The sequence below is a fragment of the Natrix helvetica genome (genome assembly GCF_964273705.1).
Source record: "Natrix helvetica genome assembly, chromosome: 1".
Lineage (NCBI taxonomy): Eukaryota > Metazoa > Chordata > Lepidosauria > Squamata > Natricidae > Natrix > Natrix helvetica.
In genome coordinates, this window is record NC_138548.1 from 10,646,629 (window position 1) to 10,671,197 (window position 24,569).

The following is a 24,569-nucleotide window of genomic DNA, read 5'->3' on the forward strand; positions in this document are numbered from 1 at the left end:
GGAAGGACTCCCTGGAGAAGAGCCTCATGCTGGGAAAGATGGAGGGCAAAAGAAGAAGAAGGGGACGACAGAGAAGGAGGTGGATGGATGGAGTCACTGAAGCAGTTGGCGTGAGCTTAAATGGACTTCAGAGGATGGTAGAAGACAGGAAGGCCTGGAGGAATGTTGTCCATGGGGTCGTGATGGGTCGGACACGACTTTGCAACTAACAACAACAATTCTCAGAAATCTTTTCTCTTCTTCCCCTATTTTTAGAGCAGCAGTGAGGATAGAACATTTGGGCATCCTTTCAAACACAGGTACTCCTCAACTTACAACCACAATTGAGCCAAAAGCTTCCATTGTTAAAGGAGTTTTGCCCCATTTTACAACCTTTCCCGCCACGGTTGTTAAGTGAATCACTATAGTTGTTAAGTTAGTAGCATGGTTGTTAAGTGAGTCCAGCTCCCCCATTGACTTTGCTTGTCAGGAGGTCGCAAAAGGGGATCACCTGACCCCGGGACACTGCGACCGTCACAAATAGGAGCCAGTTGCCAAGCACCTGCATTTTGATCACGCGACCATGGGAATCTTGCAGCGGCCGTCATAAATATGAGCCAGCGGCCAACCGTGGGGATGCTGCAATGGTCGTAAGTGTTAAAAGTCGCTTTGTTCAATAATCTGTACGGTCACTAAACGAATGGTTGTAAGTTGAGGCCCACATGTACAGCCATTCTGGTGGCTTCCAACACAAACTGAGATTTATCCCAAAAAAAAATTCTGCGAGAACCTTAAAAATAAATGCGAGGGTCAGTTGCAAAGTTAATTTTTCATCACCGTGAGAGAAAAATGGCAAACGGCTACAAGATGAGGCAGTCCCTAAATGAGGACTACCTTTAGGGCAAGGGTGGATTGCTCATGCACAACCCCCGGGATTGTTCAAACCGGGGACACTTGTGAAAGATTGTCCAACAAGTAATATTCAGAAGCAAGACAGCTTCTAAACCAGTTTCTCAAGCTTGGCGACTTTAAGTCCTGTGGACTTCAACTCCCAGAATCCCCCAGCCAGCTGGCTGGGGGATTCTGGGAGTTGAAGTCCACAGGACTTAAAGTCGCCAAGCTTGAGAAACACTGTTCTAAACACAGAGGCATCCAAGATTATTATAATTGCGGGGGGAAAATGAAGGCTTTGATTCCGGAATTGATAGCCCTTGACTGACAACCACGATTTGAGGCCCAAATTCCTGTTGCTACATGAAACAGTTGTTAAGCGAATCGGGGCCCGCATTATGACTTTTCTGGCCACCACTCTTCAATGAATCACTGAAGTTGTTAAAAAGTTAGTAGCACAGTTGTTAAGTGAGTCCGGCTTTCCCATTGACTTTGCTCGTCAAAGGGAGATCACATGACCCCGGGACACTGCAACCGTCGCAAGTAGGAGTCAGTCGCCAAGGGTCTCAATTGATAATGTGATGATGAGGATGGTGCAATGGTCATGCGTGTGGAAAACGGTCATAAGTCGCTTTGTTTAGTTCCCAGTGTGCGCATGCGCAGAGATGCCAGACGAAAGGAACAGCTAAAGAACAGGGATCATCGACTTGGGAGGAAGGCCACAGGTGGACGATGAATGGCCCCTCCCAGAGGAAATAAAAGAGGAGCGAAAGGAGAGTGGAGTTTGCAGGAGACAATTCGTTCGCTTCATTGGTTTGTGACTCTCCAAGACTCCTTGCCAAGTTTTGCAGATATCAACCTGGCAGCTCTCCAAGCCAGATAAAGTCTGTGACCGTAAATCCTCCCTTGAAAGACTTTGCTGGATGTGAATGAGCAGAATTCATAGTCAATTAATAAAAAGGGTTTTTTGGGGGGGGTCGGGACAAGAAGTTTGCTTCATGCTTTTGGGAAGCCTCGGTCAGAACAGTATCTAGGAAACAGTCTGTTCCAGCACCTGATGCTTAAATCCAGACCGCCATTCCTAGCAGCCAAGAGAAATGAGTCCTCATTTCGTGACTGCCTCGCTTAACAGCCATTTGCAGTTGCAACTGAGATGAAAAAGTGTCTTACCAACCAATCCTTGGATTTTTATGACTTGCGCAGGTCTGTAAAAGTAGAGGGGGCCTGCATAAGTGCACTAATATCGTCCCTGTCATTGTATTTTTATCCTTTTATTCTCGTTTTTGTTTGACAAATTCTAATAAACAAATACGTAGATAAAAACAAAAGGAAGCAAAGCTGAATTAGATGATAAACCATTCCGTGTTAGTGGCACTGAAAAAAGTGACTTATGACCATTTTTCACCCTTATAACCACTGCAGCATTGCACATAATCAGAATATAGATATTTATTTATGACGGTTGCAGTGTCCAGGAGTCAGGTGATCCCGTTATGCGACCTTCTGACAAGCCAAGTCAATGTGGGAAGCCAGATTCGCTTACCACCCAGTCTCCAGTGAATTCTGAGTAGTATGTAAAAATCTATTTCTTTGCTGCAGCCAGTGTCTGCCTATTTTTTTGGAGAGCCAGTAATTTTAAAATAATAATACAGGTTGTCCTCTTTTAGTGACCGCCATTAGGACAAGCAGTTTGGGTTATTAAGCAAACTGAAGCAAAACAGAGCCTGTTTATCATCTAATTCAGCTTTGCTTCCTTTTGTTTTTATCTACGTATTTGTTTATTAGAATTTGAAGTCCACAAGTCTTAAAGTTCCCAAGTTTGGATACCCCTGCTCTACACCATTTCTGACAGATGGCAGTCCAGTCTCTCCTTGAAAGCCACCAGTGATGAACTTCCCACAACTTCTGAAGGCAACCTAAAAGCAGGGGATCTGTGATTAATGATCTCTGTAACTTTACCCCAATCCCACCAAGTGAAAGGCGGGATCCACAGAAGAAGGCACCATAGGGAAAAAAGGGGGGGGGAGGAAACCACCTTACAGGCAATTCCTCGACTTACAACCAAAAAAAAAAAAACGACAAGGCGATGCGGTTGTTAAGCGAGTCATCATGTCACCGGATCAATTTTTTTTTTGGAGTATTATTAACTGCAGTCGTGCAGTGAATCCAGGGATGACGTAATGCAGGTCATAATGTCGGGGACCGGTCGTAAGTCACTTTTTCTGAGGTCCTTGTACAAATATTTGTAAGGGGAGGACTACCTGTAAGGGACTACTCCGGGGAAGCAAAATGCAAACTGATCGGGCACTTAATAGAAACGAGCGTGAAACTCCACAAAATGGCAGCTTTAATCCTGAGCGTGAACATACTTTTGGTCCTCTATTGTCTGGACTTCCAGAATTCCCCAACTACTCTCTTTCCCCGAAAACAAGACCTCCCCGGATAATAAGCCCATTTGGGCTTTTGAGCACATGCGCTAAAATAAGCCCTCCCCTCCAAATATTGCAACACAGCAGCCTCCATGAGGTGGCCACGCTCGCTGCCTCCTGCACCTCAAAAATAATAAGACCTCCCCCAAAATAAGGCCAAGCGCTTATTTTTGGGGGAGGGGGGGCGTCAAAAGAAAATAAGACCCTGTCTTATTATTTTCAGGGAAACACATTTGTAGCATTTGTGGACTTCAATTCCCAGAATTCCGCCTGCTGACTTTCCTATGCTGGCTGGGGGAATTCTGGGAGTTGAAGTCCACACGGTTTAAAGCAACCAAGGTTAAGAAACACTGTTCTAGGGATAAGCAAACGTTGGTTCACGCCCTTCCACACCGTTCTTCCTCAATTGTCTCCTCAACAGGTCTCTTCCCCTTTGGGTTCAGCATGGAGCGTGGCGGATAAGGCATTGCGTATGCGGTTTAACTCCTAAATATATATATAATTTCTCTCTCGGTATTTTATATATATGTGTATATATATATATATATATATATTTATATCTATAAGTATGTATATATCTTACACACACCGGATTAAATTGCATGAGAATCTAGATATGGCTTTCCACGGAATGGACACAGCAGGGTGAGGCGGGATGGAGATGACAGCCAGACAGGAGCCAAACTTTGGTGAGGAAGAGGATGGGACGGGTGGCTCCTTCGTCCCTGGCACACCCTGTCTCCTGGCTAGGAAAAAAAACCCACTTCACACGCATCGCTCCTCCTGCAGAGGCAGAAGTCCCGCCGAGCTTCCCTGACACCGGATCCCATGTGCCCCAGCCCCACCTGGTTAAGCACACGACTGCGCGGATCTGGGGCGCTCCTTCCCCGCAGAGCAAGTGATGGTCAGCATGACAGAAAGAGAGCCAAGAGGGGTGCCGCAGAACTGCCCCCTTGCCAGTTCATGCTGCCCCACAGCTAGGGCGATGGGGGAGGGGATTCCTACCCTCCCAGCTCTACCAGACACCCCCACCTGCAGGGTCACAAATTGGATGGAAGCCTAGACTTTGCTGAGTCCGTATCGGGGGCGCTAATGATGGAATCCTTGCGGGTACCACTCGGGTCCTGTTGAATGCCCGAGGCAGCTGTCCCAGGGTACGCGACAGCCATGGTCATCTGGTGGGGGACCCGGGGCGCCGGCCGCGACGCAGCTGGTGGGGTGTTACCGGCATTCTGGGTCGAAATGGCGGGCGACGACGGCGAGGCCCCCTGCCCTGTGGCGATCGAAGCGTTGGACTCGGGAGCCGAAGACGGCGGGCTCTGGCTCGGCGTTTGAGGGACGCCGTGGGGGAGGGAGGGCTGGGAGGCCGAAAGAGGCCGAGTCTCCTGGCTGAGACTGCTTGTGTGAAGAGCCTGGGTGCTCTTGTGAGCCGCCAGCCGCTGCGGTGAGCCGGGCGGCTTCTGCTGAGTTAGCGAGAGCTGGGACCCCGACTGACCCTTGGCACCCCCGTATGGGAACGTCCGGCTTGTGTGAGGGCTCTGGGAAGAGGGGCTGGACACTACGGAGGCGAAAGGGCCGGCGGAAGCGGCCATTGGAGGCTGGGGAGGTGGGGGCTGCTGCTGGAGTGGGACGTTCGGCTGCGGGGGCCGCGGCATGTTCTGGAACATCGGGCCACCCAGTTGTTGCTGCTGCTGCTGTTGTAGGTTCAGCTGCTGCTGTTGGTGGTGCTGCTGGAGCAAGGCTGGCGAGATGGCGAAGGCCCCGGGGAGACCTCCTTGGTACTGGAGCCGGCGTACCATCCGTGGGGACCCGAGGCTGATTGGGCCGACCAGCGGGCTGGTCATCTGCGGGCAGAAGCTCATCGCCACGGCCTGCTGGAGGGTGGCGATCGCTGAGGTGACCTGGGGCTGAACTGGGGTATAAATGGGGTTATGCTGTTGGAATTCGGCCTGTTGAACCATCTCCCGGTCATACTTGACGATCTCCTGGATGATCTCGTTCTCCTGGTTGTTGAAGACGCCCGAATTGAGGTCGTGCTGCACCTTGTGCAGGAGAATGGAGTTCTTCTTCCCTGCAAGAGAAGACAAGAAGGGGTGATTTTACTTGCATCCAAGCCACCCTCCCAAAGGTGCATTTTCAAAAGGCAACTGGACTTTGTTTTTTCCTTGAGGCCCTTCCGCTTCTCGTCCAAGAAGCTTCTTCAGTTCTGAGCGAACGATGGTGAACGGAAGGATTTATTTCTTTGCAGTCATCTGGTCCTTAGCATTCTCTCAGAGAATGGTTGAGGCCTCAGAGAGTGCTAACAACCAAACGGAATAGAATAGAATAGAATAGAATAGAATAGAAGAGAAGAGAAGAGAAGAGAAGAGAAGAGAAGAGAAGAGAAGAGAAGAGTTGGAAGGGACCTTGGGGGTCTTCTAATCCAACCCCCTGCTTAGGCAGGAAACCCTACACCGCTTGTGACAAATGGCTATCCAACATCTTCTTAAAGACTTCCAGTGTTGGGGCATTCACAACTTCTGGAGGAAAGTTGTTCCACTGATTAATTGTTCTAACTGTCAGGAAATTTCTCCTCAGTTCTAGCTTGCTTCTCTCCTTGGTTAGTTTCCACCCATTGCTTCTTCTCCTGCCCTCAGGTGCCTTGGAGAATAGCTTGACTCCCTCTTCTTTGTGGCAATCCCTGAGATATCGGAAGACTGCTATCATGTCTCCACTAGTCCTTCTTCTCATTAAACTAAATATACCCAACTGTTCTTCATGTTTTAGCCTCCAGTCCCCTAATCCTCTTTGTTGCTCTTCTCTGCACTCTTTCTAGAGTCTCAACACCTTTTTTGATGACTGCAAGGTATATAAACCCTTCCACTCTTCACCATTCAGTGAGAACCGAGGAAGCTTCTTGGATGAGAAGCAAAATGTCTTCAAGAAAAAGCAAAGAAAGTCCAGTTGCCTTTGGAAAAAGCACTTTCGGACAACCATGTCCTGAATAACTGAGAATCTTCATGGGCATCCAGGCCTACTGACACCATTGCAAGCACTTCCCATACCCATGGAAAACGACAGATAGTCCTTGACTTACGACCAGTCACTTAGTGACTGTTTGAAGTTAGGATGGATCTACTGGGGTGGGGGTGGTGGAATCTTACAACTGAGTTTCAAAGTTCCAACTGGGGTGAATTTACGGCTGTTTGCAGTATCTCGCCATCCCCTGACCATGTTTTACGATGCCTTTTGCCGAAAAACATCATTTACTTCCAGTTTTTTGGCACAACCAAAGCATGGGTTCATTTATAACGACCGTGGTACTCACTTAACGATCACTGGGAAGAAGGTTTTAAAATTGGGGGTCTGACTTTTGAGATATTCAAACTGCCCAGGGTCATCAAACAAACAAACAAACAAACAAAGCACAATTACACAATTAAGCGCTCCATGGCTCAGGACCTAGTTACCTGCGGGATCGTATTCTGCCCCATACATCCCTACGACCCATCCGCTCGCACAGAGAGGGACTTCTCCAGGTGCCGTCCACCAGACAGTGCCATGGGGCGGTGCCTAGGAGCAGAGCCTTCTCTGTGGCGGGCCCAGCCCTGTGGAATGACCTTCCCCCGGATATTAGGACCACTACTGACCTCCGCTCCTTCCGTGTTAAGCTCAAGACCCACCTTTTCCAAATAGCTGGCCTGGCTCAACCATAACTTCGTAACGCTCCTGATGGTTTTTTTTAATTTAGTAATTTTATTTAGGGGATTTTAAATTGTGTTTTTAATTGTCTTTCACTTATAAGTCAACTCTCCTCCATGCACATATGTATATGTCTCTGTTCTTTTTGTATATATGTTTGTCTTATGTGTTTTTTATCCGTTTTGATTGTACGCCGCCCCGAGTCCTTCGGGAGAGGGTTGCGGCTAATCAAATAAAATTATTATTATTATTATTAAAATTATTATTACTATATTTGCATACTTTTTTGTCCTATTTTTTTTAAAGAAGGAGGAAGATATATGTTAAAATTAAATATGTATATTGAAAAGGAATTATAAATACCATCAACAAAAAATGGAGCTCGCTCAGAAGCTGAAATACACCAGGTAAATGAGATGAAGAGTGTGGAATAGAGGAGAGAGGTAAGGGAAGAAGAGAGGGATAGGAGAGGGGGTGGGAAGGGAAAGAGGAGGAGAGAAAGGAGGAGTGGAAAGGAGAGAGAGGAGAAGGAGAGAGGAAGGGGAAGTAGAGAAGAGAAGGGGGACAGAGGGAAGAAAGGAGGTAGGGAGGAGGAGGAGAGAGGGAGAAGGAAGAGATGGAGAAGGTACAAGTATGGTGTATGGAGAGCAGAAGAGCCAATAATTGTTTTTGGGAGTTGATGGCAAGACAAATCAATATAAACATTTAATAATACAATACAATGTTGGCTATGTAATAGTATACATGTGGGTTATATGTGATGAAAATGAAAAAAAAAACACTTTATATATAAAAAACAAACGTGTTTTCAAAGCGCTTAAAACAAATGGTTTCACACATGAGATGGGACAATTCGTGGATGAGAGGGGCTCAAAAACCCGAAACATCTTGAATGCAGGTAGTCTTCAACTTACAAGCACTTGTTCAGTGACCATTTGAACCATTACAATGGCATCGAAAAAAGTGACATGTTCATTTTCGCACACTTAAGACCATCACAGCATCCCCATGGTCATGTGATCAGTTCAGACATTCTGGCAACTGTCTCATATTTATGACCGTTGCCGTATCCTAGGGTCATGGGATCCACTTTTGCGACTTCTGACAAGCAAGGTCAAGGGGGAAAGCCAGACTTGCTTAACAGCTGTATCACTTAACAACGGTGGCAAGAAAGGTTGTAAAATGGGGCAAAGCTTCCTTAACAAAAGGTCTCGCTTAGCAGCAGAAATTTAGGGCTCAATTGTGGTTCGTAAGTTGAGGACTACCCATTCCTCTTAATGGGCAGCTCGTATCTTCCGAATAAAATCTTGGATGCCTTTTTTACCGACACTGTGGCCCATCATCCCCTCCCCTTCCCACCCCCATGCCAATTCTCCTGACGTACCAATGCGATCCAGCCGATCCAGAGCAACGGTTTCGAACGCCCGCCTCATCATGGGGTATTCCTCTAGGACCTCATTAAAATTGTCCACCGAGAGGGAATACAAGCGACAATAGGTGTCCGCGCGGACACTCGCAGTTCGACGTCCTCTGGTCAGGAGGCAAATCTCTGGAGAAAAGATGAAAAAGCGAACTCAAAAATGAATTCCTCCCTTAAGGATAGAAGAATACATACATTCCTTGTAAGGTTAAACCCAACTTCTTCCTGTCCTTCACAAAGCCTACTTAGATATCTACTGGGACCAATCTTGTCTTTTTTTCCCCCTTCAACTATTTCCAGTCAAGCTGGTTGCTATACATTCCACAATTTTAAATATAGTTCTTTGCTTTTTCTTTCCTTAACTCAAAGATTAAAACATTATTTGGGGCTATTTTGTCTTCTGGACAGTTTGGGACCTGCTGATGCCTATCCCGACAGACATTTTGGAGGGAGTCAAGTCTTCTGCGGCAGCCATTTTGAAAGCGAACCAAACTTACGTTCTCCAAATGCCAAAAATACCTCATTTTAGGAAGGTGTTCTGACCTAGGCAGAGTCCTGGTCCCGACAAAATCCCTTTTATTAAACGAATGTGAATTCCTCTCATTCGCATTCAGCAAAACCTGGCAAACAGGCTTTCAAAGGAATATTTATGACTACAGACCTTATCTAGCTTGGAAAGCTGCCACGTAAATATTTTCCCAAATGAGGTGCTTTGCAAGGAAAGACTGGGCACAGAGTCTCCGAGATTCACGGACAGATCTTCACACTCCTGAAACGAATCTAACGACTGTCCGAACGAATTGTTTCCTGCAAAAGCCCACTTCCCTTTCGCTCCTCTTTTATTTCCTATGGGAGGGAGCCAATCACCTTCCACCTGTGACTTTACTACCAATTGACCCTGATTTCTGAGTTGTTCTTTTCCTCTGGCAGCTCTGCACATGCGCACACTGGGAAGAGGCTCCAGCTGTTCCTCTGCCTCACTAGCTCTGTAGGCACCTGACCACTGCCAGATGGACGCCACCCTGTGTCTGCCTCCGACTCAGAGCCCTTGTACGAGCCTTCCCCAGCCCCCAGGACTGGCCCATGCTCCTCCCCAACCTCCTCACTGTCCGACTCTTCTGCCGGCTCCCCTGGCCACTGGTGGGCCACAACAGGAAGGAAACCTGTCCTTCTGCCTTAGAATGCTACAGATATGAATGAAGACAGACTTCATTTATCTCACCTCCAAAATAGGATCCATCTGAAAGCTTCATCTCTTTGTTGCCTTTGGTAAGGACACTGACCACCCCATGTTGAATGAAGTACATCTTCTTCCCAATGGTGCCTTCCCTGATGATGTAGTCCGCTGGCTGGAAGACTTCGAATCTCAGTTTGGTGAGCATGGCTGTGACAAAATTGGGGTCAGCGTTGGCAAAGAGCGGCATGGAGGCCACCAGTTTGCGACAGTTGAAGTTGACGATCTCCTGGAGAGCGACAGACACACAATAAAGACGAGTAAGGCTGTAAACTGAGATGATGCAATGAGAATGAGTCAGCAGGGTTATCACTTTAAGAGGCTGTCTATATAAGGGAGGCCTGGGATGGAGGTTTCTCTGTGTGTGTGTTTCCGTGCTGTAGTTGATGATTGCTTGCCTGACTTTGCCTAGTACGTGTATGTATATATGCCTTGTAGATAAACCACTGTTTGAAAGACAAAACCTCTGTGTACTGCAGTTTGCTCCTGGGTTGTCTCAAAATGGTAGTCACACGGTACACACTCTGACGATCATCATGACTTACGCAAAAATAGCTTTTTCTTAAATGTTCCTTTGGGTCAAGACAGGACAACTTGCTCATTAATCAGACGCAGTACTGTTTTGGGGAAACCAAGTTGTCTTAAGAATGGGTGGGCTCCAACTTTTGTGTGTCTCCCGATTTTTTTGGCGTATGGGATACTTTAAGGTAGGAAGTAGGAATCTTACATCAGTGTTTCCCAACCTTGTAATTTTAAGTTGTGTGGACTTCAACTCCCAGGAGTCACTGTCAGCTGGGGAATTCTGGGAATTGAAAGTTCACAGATCTTATAATTGCCAAGTTTCAAAAACACTGCAAAGTTTGCCTAAGGTAGGCTGCCACAAGATATGGAGGCTCCATTTTCAAGTTCAGCCTGATACATGGTTGCGGGGACTGGATAAACCTAGTCTAAAAAAGAGAAGGACTAGGGGTAACATGATAGCAGTGTTCCGATATCTCAGGGGTTGCCACAAAGAAGAGGGAGTCAAACTATTCTCCAAAGCACCAGAAGGCAGGACAAGAAGCAATGGATGGAAACTAATCAAGGAGAGAAGCAACTTAGAACTAAGGAGAAATTTCCTGACAGAACAATTAAACAGGGAAACAACTTGTCTCCAAAAGTTGTGAATGCTCCAACATTGGAGGTTTTTAAGAAAAGATTTAACAACCATTCATCTGAAATAATATACGCTTTCCTGCATGAGGTGGGAGGTTGGACTAGAAGATCTCCAAGGTCCCTTCCAACTCTGTTATTCTGTTAAATTCCACACTATTGGACAATGAAGACCTTCAGCCAAGATCTACTACCCCTTGCTTCTCCACCTTCTCATGGCCCATCCCCTTCTGTGGGTGTGGATGAGACTTACCTCTCGCAGAGGCTCGTTCAGCTCCTCAAGGATGCTGTCCTCATCGAACATTTTGCCCTGGTACCGATGCTCGTAGTAGTCATGTATCTTTTGCCGGAAGTCAGCTGGGAGTTTGTGGAAGGACATGTACTGTTCCACTTGCTTGTACTGCAGGGGGGAAGAAGGTGAAGGAGAAATTAACCGGGAGGGTTTAAGCAGAATGTCTCACTTGGTGAATGCAAAGGGAAGGGAAATCAAACGAAGTCAGAAATGAATCTATTGCAGGGGTGTCAAACATAAGGCCCAGGGGCTGGATCCTGCCCACAATGTGATCAGATCCAGCCTGCAAGGCTGTCCTGGAAAATGCAAGGGCCAACCAATGTCGCTTCTGCCCGGTCCACCCAATGCAAAGAGGAAGCATACCAGCAGTTTTGGGGTGTGGCGTCAAGCTGGCCACAAACCACCCAACTGGCCACACCCACCCAGTTGGCCACGCCCAGTGAGTGGCGTCAGGCTGGCCACCCCCACCCACCCAGTCAGCCTCACCCCCACCTCCATCCCCAGGTCAACCACAGCCCTGATGTGGCCCTCAATGAAATTGAGTTTGATACCCCTGCTCTGTTGCATCACAGCTGGCAAGAGCTGACTGCTCAGGAGCCAAGGAGAAAGGGAGCAGGCTCAGAGAAAGAGGCTTGTCCTAAAACCAGGAGTGAAAGGCTACCGGTTCGGGCCGATTCGCTTGAACCGGTAGTAAAAAAATATGCTTAAAAAAGTACAAAAAAAAAAAAAAAACAGTTCCGATATCAGCTGTGCAAACAATCAGCTGTGCCCCACAATGATTAGAACTTAAATATATATACATATATATATATATATATATATATATATATATATATATATAGATAGATAGATAGATAGATAGATAGATAGATAGATAGATAGATAGATGATAGATAGATTTTTTTTACTACCTATTCCCCGTAGTAAAAAAAAGTTTTAAATAGGCTATGCGACAATTAGCTGTGCCCGATTGTCTGTGAGGTTCCTGCTTGTTGGAGGGGCCATTTTTGTGTGAAGTCCAGCTGCTTTTACATTGTGTGTGTGAGTCAGTTGTGCAGCTTTTGGGTTATTTTCGTGAAAAGTCTGATACTTGGTTTTTGAGCTCTCTGTGACTCCGTGAGGTTCCTGCTTGTTGCCATTTTGTGTGAAGTCCAGCTGCTTTTACATTGTGTGTGAGTCGGTTGTGCAGCCACGCCCACTCGGTCACGTGACCACCAAGCCACGCCCACAGAACCGGTAGGTATAATTTTTGAATTTCACCACTGCCTAAAGCGCTAAAGACAGCGAAAAGTAGCTACTCTAAAAAAAGAGAAAACAAGAGGCCAAGTCAGATGACACGAGTCGGAGTCCAAAATACACATAGACTTTGTCTTACCACCATTCCTTTTGGGATCATTCAAAGTTTACGAGGGCACTGAAAAAATGCGACTTATGACCGTTCAGTCACATGACCGTTTAGTCACGTGATCAAAATTCAGATGCTTGGCAACTGACTTGCATTAATGACGGTTGCAGTGCCCCGGGGGCTCATGGGATCCCCTTGGGTGACCTCCTGACAAGCAAAGTCAATGGGGAAGCCAGATTCATTTAAGAACCGTGTCGCTAACTTTAACGCCTGCAATGTTTCACTTAACAACTACCGTGGCCAGAAAAATTGTAACGGGGGCAAAAATCCACCACTGTCTTGCTTAGCCATGGGAGTTTTGAGCTCAACTGTGGTTGTACGTTGAGGATTACTTCTACTCAAACCTCTAGAAAATTTTTTTTTTTTGTCTATGGGCCCATCCAAGTGAAAAGGGGAACAATTGCTGCTAATGAAAAAGATAAGGAAAAGAAACGAATATTAGGCAGAGTATTACCAAACATCAGCCTTCCCAGGTAGAGCAGACATGAAATATGACCAGATGATCCAATCAGAGGTGGGTTTCACAAGTGTTTACTACCGCTTCACCACCCATGTGCACACGCTCACTTCGGGAGCACATGCGCCTTCCACGCCTGTGCTTTGCTTGCCTGCGCGACTTGCATGTACGCATGTGGCTTCAAAAGTGTGGCTAAATAGGACGGCATAGAGCCGGGGTGGGTGAGTCCACCCACAGGCCTTCAGAAGTTGTGAATGCCCCAACACTGGAAGTCTTTAAGAAGATGTTGGATAGCTATTTGTCTGAAACGGTATAGGGTTTCCTGCCTGGGCAGGGGGTTGGACTAGAAGACCTCCAAGGTCCCTTCCAACTCTACTATTGTATTGTATTGTATTACTACCAGTTCGCCCAAACCAGTCCGAACCACCTAAATGCCACCTCTGGATCCAATTCTACTTTATTTTTTGAACTAGATTAACAGAATCTTTCAAGTCTGAAAGTACAGATCTCCCACAGTCTCTTTTTAGAGCCTGATAAGTTAGGGAGGATCCTTTCTGAGTTTGTTTCTCTTGCCTGTTATGCAGCTTTGGGCTCCCCCTCCTCTTCTCTTCTCTGATTGTTCTCTGGGCCAGAGGTCTCCAAACTTTCCCAACTTTAAGACTTGGGGACTTCCAACTCCCAGGATTCCTCAGCATGGCTGTCTGAGGAATTCTGGGAATTGAAGTCCACAGGTCTTAAAGTCGCCAGGTTTGGAGACTCCTGCTCTAGGCAATCCCCCCCCCAATCCCACTTGTCTCCCAAGGTCTGTTACAGATAATCAGGGAGGGGAGTGGTCTGAGACAAAGTCAAGTGACCGTTGCTTCCAGTGAGATTATCAGAAATTCTAAGATCTCTCCAAAATGTTGTCCCCAAAAAAGTAAAGGAGGGAAACTTGATTTGGAGAAAAATGGCAAATCAAGAATGCTGCCCACCTCTTGAGTTTCCCAGTTATTCTGCCCAGGCAGACGTTACCTCATAATTGCTGTCATAATCTGGTTTCTCTAGCTTTTAAAAAACTTGCCAATATTGTTTCAACATGTGACCCCAGTATGGCAGCTTGTGATAAAATATGTGTGTGTGTGTGTGTGTGTGTGTGTTGCATTTGTGCTGATAAATAAATAGAGACTAGTATAGCTCTATTTCAAGCTATTTAGCTCTCATCAGCTAGCCATACCTAAATAGCTTGAAATAGATCTATACTAGTCTCCCTTTATTTATTTATCAGCACAAATGCAACACAAATGTAACAAGGCAACATTAAAAAAAATGGCTTTCTGCCTGGATGGCTCCTAGGGTGAGCCGAAAGACAGAAAAGGGAAGCAGTATGCTCCCTCCCATATTTGGGCATACTAGGGGTTGTGACACAATACATACATGTGTGTGTGTGTGTGTGTGTGTGTGTGTGTGTGAGTGTGTATTAATATATATATGTATGTTTGTATGTATATATGTATGTATGTAAGCTTTGGGCCTAGTAGGCCTCCCTGCAGCCTCCTGGGGCCAAAGGTGGCCTGCGGGGAGAGGCGTTACCCCCCCCCAACCCCCTGCGCATCCCCTGCATGCGGTGGTGAGCTGGAGCGACAGTTCACATGCCTGCAGAGGGCTGTACATGCCACCTGTGGCACACATGCCATAGCTTTGCCACCACGGGTCTAAGGCATGAAAACGGGCTGGGTGAGTTTGGGCCAATCACCAGGAGATGAGTGAGTTTCTAGTCTCTACTTAGGCATGAAAACCAGCTGGGTGTCCTTGGACCAGTCACTCCGTTTCAGTCTCAGGAAAGAGCCAATGGCAAACCATTTCTCAAAATCCTTGCCAAGAATACTGCAGGGACATGTCCAGGCAGTATCCGAGAATAGGACGCAACTAAATCGAAGGGGGGAAAAGATAAAGAATGGGAAAGAAAAAGGAACCAAAGAGAAGGAAAAATGAAACTACTCAAAAAGGCAGACCGCTCCCCAAATCTCTCGTACCTTTTCTTGATACTGGCGCCGCGAGGAATCCAGGGACTGGATGAGGGCCGTGGCATGGCCGATGAACATGGCGTAACACGTCGCTCCCACGATCATACTCAGCATCGTCAGCCAGATGTCGGTCATGCTTTCTGGCGCCTGGCGCCCGTATCCGATGCAGAGCATGTGGCTCATGGACTTGAAGAGCGCAAAGGAGTACAGCTCGCTCCAGGAATCGTTCTGCGGTGGAGAAATGACACAACCCCAGTTATAAACAGACTATCCTGCAAAGGGAATTAGACCCACGCCCGTTTCTCTAAAAACTCATCCTGGGCCAATGTTTATTTCAAGGTCCAATCTTTCTTTCTTTTTTAAAGATCCAGATTTCTGAAAATAGGTTAGGAAGGGTGACACCCGAGATGGGAGGTCAAAGGAACTGAAGAAGACGCAGGAAGCTGGCTTTCGTGTCTAAGGTGGGACTAGAACTCCTGGTGATTGAGAGGGATCTTGGAGTCTTAGTGGACAACCATTTAAATAGGAGCCAGCCATGTGCAGCAGCTGCCAAAAAACCCAACACAGTTCTAGGCTGCATCAACAGAGGGATAGAATCAAGAACATGTGAAATGTTAATACCACTTTATAAGGCCTTGGTAAGGCCACACTTGGAATACGGCATTCAGTTTTGATCGCCACGATGTAAAAAAGATGTGGAGACTCTAGAAAGAGTGCAGAGAAGAGCAACAAAGAGGATTAGGGGACTGGAGGCTAAAACATATGAAGAACGGTTGCAGGAACTGGGTATGTTTAGCTTAAGAGAAAGAAGGACTAGGGGAGACATGATAGCAATCTTCCAATATCTCAGGGGTTGCCACAAAGAAGAGGGAGTCAAACTATTCTCCAGGGCACCTGAGGGTAGAACAAGAAGCAATGGGTGGAAACTAATCAAGGAGAGAAGCAACTTAGAACTGAGGAGAAATTTCCTGACAGTTAGAACAATTAATCAGTGGAACAGAAGTTGCCTACAGAAGTTGTGAATGCCCCAACACTGGAAGTCTTTAAGAAGATGTTGGATAGCCATTTGTCTGAAAGGGTATACGGTTTCCTGCCTAGGCAGGGGGTTGGACTAGAAGACCTCCAATGTCCCTTCCAACTCTGCTATTGTATTGTAATATTGGTCCAAAATCATCTGCTGGCTGTCATTTCTAAGGCAGGACTAGAACTCACCGTCTCCTGGTGATTGGCCCAATGTAACCCGGCTTTCATGTGTAAAGAAAGATTGCAATAGTGGCAAATATCTGTCGCTTGGGTGTAGGATGAGGGTGAAGGATCGTTCTCTGAGGTTGTGGGTTGGTTTCTGAACGTCTCATTACCAGGCTAGGTAACATCTTCAGTTTAGGAGTTTAGGGAATGTCAGTGTCAGTCTTCCGTTTATGAGGGCTTCAGGTATTGGTGTGCCAAGTGAGGGTCTTGTGATGGGTCTTGTGATGGGGACGTCAGGATCATTTGGAGGTGAACTGCTGGTGAGGGGGGAGGTTACGTGGGTTGGTTGAGGGTCAGCCCCACCTCTGGTCAGCTGTGGGTGATTTGGATTCTGAGGGGCCTGGAGGCGGGTTTTAGGTCAATGTGTCTGTTGATGGAATTGCTTGTGCAGTGTCTGGCTGTGTGAAGTTACAAACGCTGCAAGGAGGAGAAGGAGAAGGTGGAGGAGGAAGAGGAAAAGGAGGAAAGGGAGGAGGAGGAGGTGGAGAAGAGAAGGAGGAGGAAGAAAAGGAGAAGAAGGACGAGAAGAAGAATGAGGAGGAGGAGGTGAAGGAGGGGGAGAAGGAGAAGGCAGAGAAGGAAAAGGAGAAGAGGAGGAGGAGGGGGAGAAGGAAAAGGTGGAGAAGGAGGAGGAGGAGAAGGGAGAAGGAGGAAGAGAAGGAGAAAAAAGAGAAGAAGGAAGAGGAGGAAAAGGAGAAGGAGGGGGAAAGGAGGAGAAGGAGGAGAAGGAAAGGGAGGAGGAGAAGGAGAAGGAAAAGGAGGAGGAGAGAAGGAGGAGAAGGAGGAGGAGAAGGAAAAGGAGAAGGAGGAAAAGGAGAAGGAGGAAGAGAAGAAGGAGAAAAAAGAGAAGAAGGAAGAGGAGGAAAAGGAGAAGGAGAGGGAAAAGGAGGAGGAGGAAAGGGAGAAGGAGGAGGAGGAGAAGGAAAGGGAGGAGAAGAAGGAGAAGAAAAAGAAGATGAAGGAGAAGGAGAGGGAGAAGGAAAAGGCAGAGAATGAGGAGGAGGAGAAGGGAGAAGGAGGAAGAGAAGGAGAAAAAAAGAGAAGAAGGAAGAGGAGGAAAAGGAGAAGGAGGGGGAAAGGAGGAGAAGGAGGAGAAGGAAAGGGAGGAGGAGAAGGAGAAGGAAAAGGAGGAGGAGAGAAGGAGGAGAAGGAGGAGGAGAAGGAAAAGGAGAAGGAGGAAAAGGAGAAGGAGGAAGAGAAGAAGGAGAAAAAAGAGAAGAAGGAAGAGGAGGAAAAGGAGAAGGAGAGGGAAAAGGAGGAGAAGGAAAGGGAGAAGGAGGAGGAGGAGAAGGAAAGGGAGGAGGAGAAGGAGAAGAAAAAGAAGATGAAGGAGAAGGAGAGGGAGAAGGAAAAGGCAGAGAATGAGGAAGAGGAGGAGGAGGAGGAGAAGAAGAGTCCTCTGCCTGTTTCCTTCTGACTTACCACCATGCCGTTGATGGAGACCCAGCAGTCAGTGGGGAAATCCTGCAGCATTGGAACGAGGAACTGGAGGCAGCCATCCCAGTGGCAAAGGAGGAGCATCATTGCAATCAGATTGATGATTCGCATCACAGCGCTGGCCAGGTCATACGTCATGTGGAATATCTGTCCCGGGGGGAGGGGGAGGGGGGAATGGAAAAAAGAGTTCAGTTGCAGAGTCCCCCATTTTGGAGATGCTGCAGAGATCCGTCTGGTGGTCGAATGCTATTCAGAGTCAGAAAAATAAGTCAGTGTTAATGTACAGTTGTCCTCGATTTACGACTGCAATGGAGCCCAAAAGGTCTGCTGTTAAGGGAGACATTTGTTGAGTTAGCTTTGTCCCGTTTTACGACCTTTCTCGTCCCAGTTGTTAAGCGAATCACTGCAGTTGATAAGTTAATAGCACGGCTGTTAAGTGAATCAGAATTTCCCTGTTGACTTTGCTGGTCAGAAGGTCAGCAAAGGGCCCGGAATATTAGAATACTAAAGGGCCAAAGGGCCCGGAACATGAGCCCCGGAATATTGCACCCGTCATAAATATGAGTCAGTTGCCAAGCGTCTAAATTTCCATCACCTGATTGTGGGGAAGGCTGCCATGGTCATAATTCTGAAAAGCACTTTTTTTTTAGTGCTGCTGTATCTCTGAATGGTCACTAAATGAACTCTTGTAAGTCAAGGACTACCTGTATTGTTTTATAGAGCCCTAGTAAGATCACACCTGGAATGCTGCATGCAATTTTGGTCACCCCAATACAAAAAAGATGTAGAGACTCTGGAAAGAGTGCAGAGAAGAGCAACCAGGCATGTGCTTTGCTCACACGAGCGTCCTCTCTGCATGCGCATGGCCTGTGCGCCCGGATAACAAGGACTGAATCTGGAATTTGGCACATATGAGAATGGTTGTGACCTTTTGTCAATTATTCACCCAACTTTGGCAGGGGAGAGTGAGACCCTTCCCTTCACTGTGCTTGTCATTTTTATCTTTATTTTTTAAATTGATTTTACTGTAATTTCATGGATTGGTTACTGAGCCAACCAGATTTGTTGAGAGTCAGAGCGGTCATACAGGTTTAATGAATTATTATCCAAAGCACCCGAGGGCAGGACAAGAAGCAATGGGTGGAAATTAATCAAGGAGAGAAGCAACTTAGAACTGGGGAGAAATTTCCTGACAGAACAATTAAACAGGGAAACAACTTGTCTCCAAAAGTTGTGAATGCTCCAACATTGGAGGTTTTTAAGAAAAGATTTAACAACCATTTATCTGAAATAATATACGCTTTCCTGCATGAGCTTGGAGGTTGGACTAGAAGATCTCCAAGGTCCCTTCCAACTCTGTTATTCTGTTAAATTCCACACTATTGGACAATGAAGACCTTCAGCCGAGATCTACTACCCCTTGCTTCTCCACCTTCTCATGGCCCATCCCCTTCTGTGGGTGTGGATGAGACTTACCTCTCGCAGAGGCTCGTTCAGCTCCTCAGGGATGCTGTCTAAGCAACTTAGAACTAAGGAGAAATTTCCTGACAGTTAGAACAATTAATCAGTGGAACAGAAGTTGCCTCCAGAATTGTGAATGCCCCAACACTGGAAGCCTTTAAGAAGATGTTGGAGAGCCATTTGTCTGAAGTGGTGTAGGGGTTTCCTGTCTAAGCAGGGGGTTGGACTACAAGACCTCCAAGGTCCCTTCCAACTGTTATTCTATTCTATTTATTATAATTTATGTGAACACTTAGCACTGATGATATTACCTAATCAGGCAATAAAACATCTGCAAGCAAACAACCAAGCAGAGAGAATAACAAGGACCCCACATTATTATTATAAACTAATATTATGGCACACAAATAGGATGTTACGAAGCACTTATTTCTTTATTTAAATTGCAATGGCGACAGTGTGGAAGCCAGGAATGAGATGGTATTAACAGAAAGGAAGGGGCAGGATTTTCAAACGCTTCTTCCATTTGTTGTTTTTAAACCCCAAATTTGGGTTGAAGAAAAGTCAATTCTCCTCCTTTAGTTTAATGAAAAGAAGGACCAGGGGTGACATGATAGCAGCCTTCCAAAATCTCAGGGGCTGCCACAAAGAAGAGGGAGTCAAACTATTCTCCAAATTACCGGAGGGTAAGACAAGAGCAACGGGTGGAAACTAATCAAGGGGAGAAGCAACCTAGAACTGAGGATAAATTTCCTGACAGTTAGAAGAATTAACCAATGGAACAACTTGCCTTCAGAGGTTGTGAATGCTTCAACACTGGAAGTTTGTAAGAAGAGATTAAATAACCATTTGTCTGAAGTGGTGCAGGGTTTCCTGCCCGAGCAGAGGGTTGAATTTAGAAGACCTCCAAGGTCCCTTCCAACTCTGTTATTCTGTTATTCCTCCGAGCCAAACCTTCCTCTTGAGGATTTCATGGCATTTGTTTAATATCAATATGGGGAAGATTTGGGATTGGCTTGTGCTCAGATTTCTTTTTTCTCTTTATTTTCCAGCCTAGGTGAGAAACTGAACTGGAATTTTAATTATTAATTTTTATTTTAAAGAACTATAGAATGAAGAGTTCAAATTTAAAGAAAAAAGGAAAGTAAGAATAAAGAGAAGAATGTTGATAAGAAATATATATGTGTGTGTGTGTGTGTGTATTTATTTATATAAATAAATATAAATGTAAAGGAATGGCTTCTGATTTCCTTTCCAACAATTATAAATCCACTTATATTTTATCCTCTCCATTTCTGGTGGATTTTCACCCAAGGTTTGACTAGCCCAAGTGGCCAGGGATATTACCTACTTGTAGGATTAGCAAGGCACTGTTGCTACAAACAATATTTGTATAAAAAAATAGATTATTACTTATTTATTGCTTCTATATTGCTTCTATATATTATTTATTATGTATTTTATAAAAAATAAACAAACTCAAGATAGGGAACATACCTAATATTCCTTCCTCCACCACTTATTTTCCCCCCAACAACAACACCCTGCGGGGTGGATTGAGCTGAGAGAAAAGGACTGGCCCAAAGTCACTCAACTGGGGACTGGAGACTAAAACATATGAAGAACGGTTGCAGGAACTGGGTATGTTTAGCTTAAGAGAAAGAAGGACTAGGGGAGACATGATAGCATTGTTCCAATATCCCAGGGGTTTCCACAAAGAAGAGGGAGTCAAACTATTCTCCAAGGCACCTGAGGGCAGGACAAGAAGCAATGGGTGGAAACTAATCAAGGAGAGAAGCAACTTAGAACTGAGGAGAAATTTCCTGACAGTGAGAACAATTAATCAGTGGAACAGAAGTTGCCTCCAGAAGTTGTGAATGTCCCAACACTGGAAGTCTTTAAGAAGATGTTGGATAGCCATCTCTCTGAAACGGTATAGGGTTTCCTGCCTAGGCAGGGGGTTGGACTAGAAGACCTCCAAGGTCCCTCCCAACTCTGCTATTGTATTATTGTATTGTATTGTATTGTATTGTATTGTATAATTGGCTTTCGTGCCTAAGGCAGGACTAGAACTCACCGTCTCCTGGTGTTTGGTCCAAAGTCACCCAACCATCTTTCATGCCTGAGGCGGGAGTAGAACTCAGAGTTTCCTGGTTTCTAGCTGGGTGCCTTAACCACTAGACCCATAATGGCGAATCTATGGCATGTGTGCCACCTGTCGCTCCAGCTCAACTCCACCGCAATTGCGCGCGCACCTCCCGCCCGCCAGCTGATTTTTGGGTGTCTCCTGTGCATGTGTAGGGGATGGGGCATATGTGGGAGATGCGTGTGCATGTGCGGGGATCGCACAAACATGTGTGATAGGTGGGTGGAGTATGGGGGAGGGGGGAACATGGGGGGGCAGGGGGAGTACGAGGGGCCCATTTTTGGTCCCAGGAGTTGTAAGGAGGCCTGCTAGATCCATAACAGGGCGGTGGGGAGGGTGTCAAGCATGCATGCGCGGGGGGAGCATGGGTGGGTGTTGCGCGCGCATTGCACTATGGGCGTGAGAATGTGAACGCACGCTGTCGCCTGCGCACTTTTGGCATGCGACAACGAAAAGGTTAGCCATCACTTCACTAGACCAAACAGATGCTCGAATTTAAAATCTCTTTTAAATCCCAAATAAACACTGTCGTGATTTAATGCAATCCCCTTATTTATTCCTGTAATGAGGTAAGACAACAGACAACTTAAAAGTGATAATGACTGGCCAGACTGATGCACAATGATAATGCATTTCTGCATTCCTTCTGTGACTATCTTTGACCCATCCAGGACCCAGAAAGCTCTCTCCGCACCGTGCACAGGAGCCTCTTCCAAGGAACAACCTGTAAACCTCCTTAAAAAATAAATGTCCCCTAAAGCGGAAACAATGCGAGGATTTTATTTTGCTTTTTTAAAAAAATTAGAGGATACCCATAAGGAACCGAAGCGTTTCCAAAGCCAGGAATCCACCCTACCTCGGAGGCTGAGCTAACCGTTTCTGTTTTCAGCAACGGCAATGCTTCCATCAATTTAGTGGCGTAATTTGTAAGCTCCGCAGTGAATTAAAAACGAGGAAAAATCGGAGAGTTGCAATCCTCCGTCTGCCGCTTGCTCACCGATCTCCAACGGGAAAGAGCTGTTTATGTTCCTACGCGGAAGCTTGAACTGGTCACCTCAGTGATTGGAAAGGGGGAAAAAAATTATCTCCAAAAGCTGCCTAGAGAAATGCAAAGCACGTTCCCGTGCCGCTCACTGCAGGAGGCCATCCACGCAAGATGAAGGGAGAAATTTCAAAACCAGGATCTTTGGATGAGAATCAATTCAGCCGTCAGCCCACCTGGATACAGACAGTCCTCGACTTATGAGGCCTCAAAAACGTGGCTAAATAGGATGGCATAACGCAGGGGCAGCCCACCTGCAATCTCCTGTTCGCCCGAACCGGTCCGAAATGGCTGAATATCACCTCTGCTTACGACCATCGGTTTAAAAACCGTTCAAATTTATGACTGTGCTGAAAAAGGTGACTTCGGACCGGTCCTCATACTTACAACAATGTTGCCATGGTCACGTGATCAAAATTTGGATGCTTGGCACGGATCTATGATGGCTGCAGAATCCTGGGGTCACATGATCTCCAGGGCCGTGATGGCAAACCTATGGCATGCGTGCCACAGGTGGCACACTGAGAAATTTGTTAGGGCACATGCACACGCTGGCCAGCTGACTTCAGTCTTCTTTTAAAGCCATTTTTCGCCCTCCGGAGGCTTCAGGGAAGCCTCTGAAAATCCTCGGGGGGGGGGCAAAGGAGGTTGTTTTCACCCTCCCCAGGCTCTTAGAAAGCCTCTGGAGCCTAGGGAGGGTGAAAAACAGGTCTATCGTGCACCAAAAGCGGGGGGTGGGGTTTGCACACGCATGTGTGCTGGGGTCGCACGCATAGTATTATGGGTGTGGAGATTATAGATAGATAGATAGATAGATAGATAGATAGATAGATAGATAGATAGATAGATAGATAGATAGATAGATAGATAGATAGATAGATGTGTTGTATTTGTGCTGATAAATAAATAAAGGGAGACTAGTATAGATCTATTTCAAGCTATTTAGCTCTCATCAGCTAGCCATACCCTTACTGGGATTTGAACCATATTTGGGCATACCAGGGGTTGTAACACAAATAGATAGATAGATAGATAGATAGATAGATAGATAGATAGATAGATAGATAGATAGATAGATAGATAGATAGATAGATGAGAGAGAGAGAGAGAGAGAGAGAGAGAGAGAGAGAGAGAGAGAGAGAGAGAGAGAGAGAGGGAGAGAGAGAGAGAGAGAGAGAGAGAAAGCCAATTCCCAGAAGGAAGATCTATGGCTAATTAAACTCTACTGCCAATGGTTGAAAACGTTTTGCTAAAGGCTGGGAATAACCATTGAACGGTGCAATTTTACTATCTTTCTACCCAGCGGTTAAATTCGTGCAAGATGATAAATGGAGAAGGCTCAGTTCTTCGAACCTTCTGATTTATTGACTCTGTGGATGGAGAAGGGGTATCAGCTAACAGTAAAAATGTCAACAATTGATCTCAAGCATAGGATGCTAAAGTACAAAGGTCACAATGAAAATCAACATTTCCTTTCCTTATTTTGCTCCCTATTTTCGATTTGCATTTTCATTCCCCCCCCCCCCGCTCCTGGGAGGGGGGAGGATGAAAGAAAGAAAAATTCTTTGCAGATTTACATCTGATGTTGTATATTGACGCTAGACACATTAGTTTCCTATGATTATAATTCATCACCTTTATAAGGCAGCTGCAAGCACAAAATGTTTCTTTGGATTGAATGGGTCCTTTCAGGGGCATCAATGAAGAAGCAATTGTGCTGCTTTGGTTGTGTAATGTGTATGCTTCATTACTCTGGACAGCGATTTGATTACCGTATTTTTCAGAGTATATGATGCACCTCCCCCCTCCCCTCCAAAAAGGATGAAAATCTGGGTGCGTCTTATACACCGAATAAAGCATTTTTGGCCTACCGACACTCTACCCCCTTTGCAAAAATGGACATGCAGAGGGTTTGGGAGGCCTGCAAAGTGCTCCTGGGGGCTGGGGAGAGCAAAAATAAGTGAAAAATGGGCCGTTTTTTGCCCCCCCCCGGCCCCAGCCCCCAGGAGCACTCTACAAGCCTCCTAAAGGCTATGCATGCCCTTTTTGGGGCAAAAAACGGGCCCATTTTCACAAACAAATGGGCCGTTTTTTGCTCGTTTTTGCCTCCCCCCACTTTGCATGCCCCGATTTTCACAAAAAACAAGGAGTGCAGAGCGTTTGGGAGGCCTGCAGAGTGCAGAAACTTTTTTGTTTAATTTACCTCTCCAAAATCTTGATGTGTCTTATACCCCGGTGCGTCTTAAAATCCAAAAAATACAGTATTTGTTCTTCCTTGCAGAGTTTGCCATA

At 46.1% G+C, this 24,569-nt stretch overlaps 1 protein-coding gene across 3 annotated transcripts in view; it reads right to left on the bottom strand.

Annotated features, from left to right (window-relative positions):
- Positions 1–3,162: 3,162 nt before the first annotated feature.
- HCN2 (hyperpolarization activated cyclic nucleotide gated potassium and sodium channel 2) overlaps positions 3,163–24,569 on the bottom strand; it is a gene marked incomplete at its 5' end in the record, with an annotated part of 83,867 nt that continues 62,460 nt past the window's right edge. For all 3 annotated transcript variants that reach the window (XM_081958515.1, XM_081958514.1, XM_081958513.1), the window contains 6 exons: positions 3,163–5,370; positions 8,365–8,529; positions 9,623–9,863; positions 11,040–11,186; positions 14,953–15,171; positions 17,614–17,775. In XM_081958515.1, coding sequence (XP_081814641.1) covers positions 4,340–5,370; positions 8,365–8,529; positions 9,623–9,863; positions 11,040–11,186; positions 14,953–15,171; positions 17,614–17,775 — 1,965 coding nt within the window. In that variant the 3' untranslated portion in view covers positions 3,163–4,339. The remainder of the gene's footprint in view (positions 5,371–8,364; positions 8,530–9,622; positions 9,864–11,039; positions 11,187–14,952; positions 15,172–17,613; positions 17,776–24,569) is intronic.